The sequence below is a fragment of the Alosa alosa genome, chromosome 5 (assembly GCF_017589495.1).
Source record: "Alosa alosa isolate M-15738 ecotype Scorff River chromosome 5, AALO_Geno_1.1, whole genome shotgun sequence".
NCBI classification, from domain to species: Eukaryota; Metazoa; Chordata; class Actinopteri; order Clupeiformes; family Clupeidae; genus Alosa; species Alosa alosa.
Window position 1 is genome coordinate 29,684,413 of NC_063193.1, and position 7,500 is coordinate 29,691,912.

Below are 7,500 nucleotides of genomic sequence, written 5' to 3' on the forward strand. Positions count from 1 at the left end.
CAGCTCTACATAGTGTCCACCAACAACAGCTCTATGTAGTGTCCACCAACAACAGCTCCCATGCGAATGTCCACCAACAACAGCTCTATGTAGTGTCCACCAACAACAGCTCTAGTGTCCACCAACAACAGCTCTAGTGTCCACCAACAACAGCTCTAGTGTCCACCAACAACAGCTCTACGTAATGTCCACCAACAACAGCTCTAGTGTCCACCAACAACAGCTCTAGTGTCCACCAACAACAGTGATACTGCAGCTCTAGTGTCCACCAGCAACAGTGTCCACCAACAACAGTGATACTGCAGCTATAGTGTCCACCAGCAACAGTGATACTGTGTCCACCGTGTCCACCAACAACAGTGATACTGTGTCCACCGTGTCCACCAGCAACAGTGATGCTGTGGTCCACCGTCCACCAGCAACAGGATACAGCGGTCCACCGCGGTCCACCAGCAACAGTGATGCTGTGTCCACCGTGTCCACCAGCAACAGTGATACCGTGTCCACCGTGTCCACCAGCAACAGTGATGCTGTGTCCACCGTGTCCAGATACTGTGTCCACCGTGTCCACCAGCAACAGTGATGCTGTGTCCACCGTGTCCACCAGCAACAGTGATGGTTCCACTGGTGGTCCACCGCGGTCCACCAGCAACAGTGATGCTGTGTCCACCGTGTCCACCAACAACAGTGATACTGCAGCTATAGTGTCCACCAGCAACAGTGATGCTGTGTCCACCGTGTCCACCAGCAACAGTGATGCTGTGTCCACCGTGTCCACCAACAACAGTGATACTGCAGCTATAGTGTCCACCAGCAACAGTGATGCTGTGTCCACCGTGTCCACCAACAACAGTGATGCTGTGTCCACCGTGTCCACCAGCAACAGTGATACTGTGTCCACCGTGTCCACCAGCAACAGTGATGCTGGGTAGGTCCGTGGTCCACCAGCAACAGGTGATGATGTTGTGGTCCACCGTCCACCAGCAACAGTGATGCTGTGTCCACCGCGGTCCACCAACAACAGTGATGCTGTGTCCACCGTGTCCACCAGCAACAGTGATACTGTGTCCACCGTGTCCACCAGCAACAGTGATGCTGTGTCCACCGTGTCCACCAGCAACAGTGATGCTGTGTCCACCGTGTCCACCGTGTCCACCGTGTCCACCTATGTCATCATCAGCAGGCGTCGCCAGCTGTCTTTGTGCCACTCCACTTCTGTGTCTGTGCCAGCTGAGGGCCCTAGCGGCTCCCCCTCCAACAGACAGCATGGCAGGCTGGCCATTATGTGGACTCCCCCACTCCGCACCACCGAGCTCCACCACCAGGGCCAGCTGACGGGACATTCTGCCAGCGGAGAATTGGAGGGGGGATAGAGGGGGGGCACCCAGTGGCTCAGCAGAGAATTGGGGGGCAACAGTGGCACAGCAGAGAATGGGGGTTTCTTTGAAGGACTCCGGGACAGCAGTAGCTCAGCGGATAAGTGTCGAGTGAATTCCATTCTGCCTCGACCGAGTGAGCGAGTGAGCAAGGGAGGGAGTGAGCAAGAGAGCGCACGTTGGTCTCAGACAGCTCTCAATCTCTCGCTAATCCACTTACTCTGGCGCTAAGAGCTTAGTGTCTGGAGTTGATTTTTTATTCAGGCCGATTGTGCAGAAAGAGAGACAGATGGAGAGAGGAAGAAGAGGGAGGGAAGGAGAGAGAGAGGGAGAGAGGGAGGGAGAGAGAGAGCGGGAAAGGGAGAGAGAGGTATGCACATTGAGAGAGAAGGAGACAAGTAAAGAGAGATAGATCTGGACAAGAGAGAGAGAGACAGAGAGAATAAGAGACATGGAGAGATACAGAGAGAGAGAGGTAGACTAAGAGAAAGAGAGAGAGGGGGGGTGATGGGGCAGAGGGAGTGCAGGAATCTAGCGGGCTTCAATCAGAGCTGTTCTGGTGTAACAAGGCCTTGTGTCAGCAGAGTGGTATGCCTAAACAGCCCCATAATGAGATTGTCCATGTATTTCCCATCTGAAATTGCAACCCCCTCCCCCCTGTCAATTACAGCAGGCTGGCCATGCTGTTATATTAGAGTTTAGGCAGGCCAACTGCAGCCAGAGCTGGGAGTTGAAAAAGTGTGTGTGTATGTGTGTGTGTGTGTGTGTGTGTGTGTGTGGATGGATGAAGCACACTGACTGATTCCTCCCAGGCTTGTCTGAGCCCATCTCGATCCACACACCACAGCTGGCCTGGAGGAATGAACCAGAGAGAGGAGGAGAGGAGGGGAGAGGAGAGGAGGAGGAGGAGGAGAGGAGGAGAGAGGAGAGGGAGGAGGAGGAGGAGGAGAGGAGGAGAGGAGAGGAGAGGAGGAGGAGGAGAGGAGGAGAGGAGGAGAGGAGAGGAGAGGAGAGAGAGGAGAGGAGGAGGAGAGAGGGGGAGGAGAGGAGTAGAGAAGAGAGGAGAGGAGAGGAGGGGAGATGAGAGGAGAGGAGAGGAGAGGAGGAGGGAGAGGAGGAGGGGAGGAGGAGGGAGGAGGAGGGGCGGAGAGGAGATGATAGGAGAGGGGAGAAGGAGGGGAGGGGAGGAGAGGAGAGTAGCTGAGAAAAAAAGAGAAGAGGAGATGATAAAAGAGAAGAGGAGAGAAGAGGAGAGAAGAGAGGAGAGGAGAGGAGAGGAGAGGAGAGAGAGGAGAGAGAGAGAGAGAAGAGAGAGGAGAGGAGAGGAGAGGAGAGGAGATGATAGGAGGAGAGGAGAGAAGAGGAGAAGAGAGGAGAGGAGAGAGGAGAGATGAGAGGAGAGGAGCATTGAGGCCACTGGCACGTGTGACAGGCCCCTGAGTGCTGATGAAATGGCATCTGACAGAGTAGTCTCCCCTGCTGACAGCTTGACATTTCCCCCTAATCATTTCCCCTTCAGCCGATGGGCGTGACGGGTCAGCAGAAATAATGGCTTTGCCCATTTGTGATAGAGAGATACTGGATTTACCTGTCTGAGCGATGAAGCACCAGCGCTGCCGCTTATAACAGCCAGCTGCCTCCTAGCTCTGGCAGCTGCCAGCAGCTCTACCTTCACCCCACCCCCCCCCTCTACACTCAGGTACTCTACCCTCCCCCCCCCCCCCTACACCTCTCTCCCTTCTCCTCCCTCACTTCCCAGTCCCCTGAGGGCCCTTCCCCTTCCCCCATCCCCCCCTTCACCACTTCTCCACCCTGTGCCCTGGTGTGCGGTGGTGGTACACACTGCGCTTACAATAATATAATTATGAAATGATGAATAATTTGGCTGCTGGTTACTTATTCATGGGCACAAATATACTGGCACGCTGCTCAGAAGCTCTCGGAGCTGTGACGGGAATCGCCACCACACAACCGCACTCATCTTTTCCACCGAGATCGACTGTCTGCTACTGCAGCCCTCTTTTCATTTCCCAGCAAGGAGAATAAACAGATCTTAGCCATCAAACCCCCGCCCTTAAATCACTTATCCCCTCTTTAATCACTTTCCCCTTCTGCTGCTCTCATCCCTCTCATTTCACCCAATCTCGATGACGACTTTCTCCTCTCTATCCCTCTCTATTTCACTCTATCCCCCTTTTCTCTCTCTCTACTTTGGTCTTGCTCTCCTTTTACCTTAATTCCCCATTTTAATACTCACCCAGTCTCTCTTTCTTTCTCACTTCCCTCCTCTCCTTTCTCCTCTCCCACCCCCTCACTTATCCACCTCTCCCTCCCATCCCCTTTCATATCCACCTTACAACTGAAGGATACTGTTCTGCCAAACTGAACCCATGGTTATGAGCCAGTCATTTTTCCGCATATACTTTCCCCCGCACCTTCCACCTTCTCCACCTTCTCCATCTCTTCCACCTCTCCCCATCTATCTATCCATCCACTTCATCTTCATCTCCACCTTTCTATCTCTCTCCATCTCTCTTCATCTCTCTTCACCTCTCTCCACTCTCCACCTCCCTCCATCTCTCTCCATCTCTCTCCACCTCATTTCCCTCACATCTCCCTCTCTAATGGCCTCCCCTACCCAGCTCTGGGCTGATGGGTAAAAAATAAAAGAATAAAACACAGTTATTTGTCGTCGACGCCCTCTCGCCTACAGCAGCGTTCGCCGAGCCAGCTGGTCAGTGTTTGATGTCGCGCAGCGTCGGAACGGCCGCTTCATCTCCTCCACCAGCACCAGAGGACGACAGGGATGTTAGGCAACAGTGAAATAATGATCGCATGAAGAAGAAGATGATGAAGAAGAAGAAAAAGAAGAAAAAGAAGAAAAAGAAGAAGAAGAAGAAGAAGAAGAAGGAGAAAAAACGAGAGAGAAAAACAGAACACAGAAACGTCTAGCAGCATGTGGAAGCTCCTGCCGGGCAGGTTTGCGAATACTCTGTCTTAAAGAGGAGGAGGAGGAGGAGGAGGAGGAGGAGGAGAGAAGGAGGATGATGAGCTTCTGTCAGCTTCTGCATAAATCACGGGGACCTTGGGAATACTGTAGCTCTTATTTTTGTAATTCTCTCCTTGCTAGGTTTAATTAAGGTTCACACTCGCAGTGGCTCTGAGATATTTGCCTGACTTCAGGAAGTAGGTTCCCCACTATTCTCCAGCCTCAGAATTTGGCAGATCTGGTGGGAGTAGTCTTTTGTTGCCTTTGTGTGTGTGTGTGTGTGTTTGTGTGTGTGTGTGTGTGTGTGTGTGTGTGTGTGTGTGTGTGTCTGTGTGTGTGTCTGTGTCTGTGTCTGTGTGTGTGTGTGTGAGTAGACTGTGTGATGTGTGTTTCTTGCAACAAGATTGCAGCAAAAGCTGACTTGCTGACTTGGTGAACAAGTCCCCCAACTGCATGTCTTTTTGTGCTGGCGCACAGGAGGCGAGGAGTGAAGGTGTGCGCCATGCGCGGAGGAAAAGAAAAAGATGTGGCCAATGAACACCGTCACACTAACCACTCCAGCATCAATCCCTTTCATATCTCTATATCAAACGCATGTCTTCCTGTGTGTTATTGGAGAGCGAATGCATGGCATCCGCATCATCCCTTAGCGCGGGCTAAAATTAGCAACGACTGCACTAACGGATCCCGCTCGCTAACGCAGGTTACATCTAACACTCAGTCTGAGAGGACCAGCATCATTATGGGACATCCTCTAACCTAATAGAGCATCCAAAACACAAATCACATCGCTAAATTAGGAAATTAACAGCCAATTCAGATCCGCTTTAACAACTAACATTGTGTCTCATTCGATTAGCCGGCCCTGGCTCTTGTTGTGATGGCTGTTTATGGCTAATTACAACTGGTGATTGCTGAGCCGGATAACAGGGGGGAAATGAGACCCTGTAAACCACCCCACCCCCCAGGCCCTCCTGCGCTCCCTAATTCTATTATTACCCATCGACCCCCACCCCAACTCCCGAAGCTGCCAGCAGCCCGTTTCAGCGGAGTCCATTTAAAGCAGCACTCACTGAGGACACCCGTTGGGGAGCCGGGGCTATTTTCATTGTTCAGACTTGGCTAAAACGCTTCCCAATATTGCGGGATGAATAAAATATCCTGAAACAATTTTCCAGAGGGGTATTACCTTGCCATTCTCAACCATCGCCTCATTCCCCTGCCCATTCTCCAGCAGTGGCCATCCGTCACCTAACCCCCCCCCCACCACACACGTCACCATGCCCCCCCACCCCCCTCCACTTAACCCTGTCCCCCTAAAACAATTTCCTCTTTGACATACTAGAATAACTATTGATTGACGGATCGTGTTACCGGAAAGGGTTTGGTAGAGCATGCGGCTACATGGCTGTATACATTCTCTTCATGGCTGTTGTGTATTCCTGTAAGTAGTTGCTAAATGGAGCTGTGAGGCGCACAGACTTGTTTATAAATACAAAGGGGGCATTCTCTGGAGAGATAAAACAGAGCGAGCCGCAACAGTGTTCCAGAGTCCTCTCCTCAAATTTAAAGAGTACCACGCATACGCACCAGACCAGGCATGCTTATCTAGCTTCTCTAACATTACATTGAGTATGATGCTTACTGTCTCTGCAGCTAGACGAGGAGGGAAGTAATGAAGTGTATGAGTAGAGCTGATCATGTTTCATTAGAGAATACATCTCCACAATATCATCAACCAACATTTAACAGCCATCTAACCTGTTCACAACACAAAATAATACCATTTGGTGCAAAATAATACACATTACTATAAAAAATATATGAGAAATAAAATACTACAAAAATACATTTCTTACAATGGCAGTTTGATGTGATTTTGGATTTTCAACCTCATTTTGAAAGTGCACTTGAAGATACAGTAAATTCCTGTGTTTAAGCCGCATCGTGTATAAGCCACAGGACAGTGTTTTATGCAAGTTAAAATAAACCATATTAATACTATATTCACTGCTCCGTGTATTAAGAAATGTTGCCAAATCAATGTATAAGCTGCAGCTAATAGTTGGGAAATTACGGTATCAATGCAAGTTAAATCTCCGTTGAAGATATCTATGCGCACAAGTTAAATCTCTGTTGAACATATCTACGCGCACAAGTTAAATCTCTGTTGAATATATCTATGCGCACAAGTTAAATCTCCATTGAACATATCTATGCACACAAGTTAAATCTCCGTTGAAGACATGCGCACAAGTTAAATCTCCGTTGAAGATATCTATGCGCACAAGTTAAATCTCCATTGAAGACATGCGCACAAGTTAAAGTGCAGTGTACTGAGGCAATGCTACCCCATGCTTGATGTTCCACCCTCCCAGTGAGTGGTCTTACCTGGCAGGGACCTCGATGTTGGAGATGGCGTAGAAGTACTTGAGCAGGTTGTCCCGCTGGACGTAGGTTCCGCCGAGTGCGGGACGAAGCAGGCGCAGCCGGAGGTCGGTGAAGGTGAAGAAGTCGCGGAGGCCCTTCATGCTCTCCATGCGCGTGTACAGGTTGTCTATGTTCCGCAGTCCCGGCCCAGCGAAGATGGCGAAGCGGTCCCGCACCTCGAAGCGCACGTTCTTCTCGTTCTTGGAGCCCACCCAGCGTGAGTACTGCTCCGTGCAGATGACCCGTGTCACGTTGGTCGCCGACAGCTCCGACACCTTCTTGGGCGGCATGCCAAACGCCTCCAGGCAGTCGTCGGCATAGAACTGGTACGGCTGCCAGGTGCGGCCTTTGTCCAGAGACTTGTCCAGCACCATGATAGTGGGACGGCCGTACTCGAAGGTGATGAGGATGTCGTCGGTCAGCTCCAGGCTCTTGTTCCAGGAGAGGGAGATGTTGGCCAGCAGGGGGGTCGGGAACCGGCTCCAGGTGACGGTCTGCCAGTAGGTGATGGGTCCGCTGATCTCCGAGTCGGCCATGAGGCTGGGGGGGTGGGCCAACTCCGGGGTGGACGCATCACACTCGTCACTGCACATGTAAGGGTTCTCCTGCACAGAGATAGAGACAAGCAAGAGTAATGGAGTTAGTCAAGTGTGTGTGTGTGTGTGTGTGTGTGTGTGTGTGGTCGATAAACAGGTACTGGTAAAC

The 7,500-nt window shown here is 51.2% G+C and overlaps 1 protein-coding gene across 1 annotated transcript in view; it reads right to left on the reverse strand.

The window, feature by feature from the left end:
• The window catches only part of ntng2a (netrin g2a), a 77,245-nt gene that overhangs the window by 52,122 nt on the left and 17,623 nt on the right, over positions 1–7,500 (reverse strand). The window contains exon 3 of the mRNA XM_048243773.1: positions 6,757–7,400. Within this exon, the coding sequence (XP_048099730.1) occupies positions 6,757–7,400 (644 nt within the window). The remainder of the gene's footprint in view (positions 1–6,756; positions 7,401–7,500) is intronic.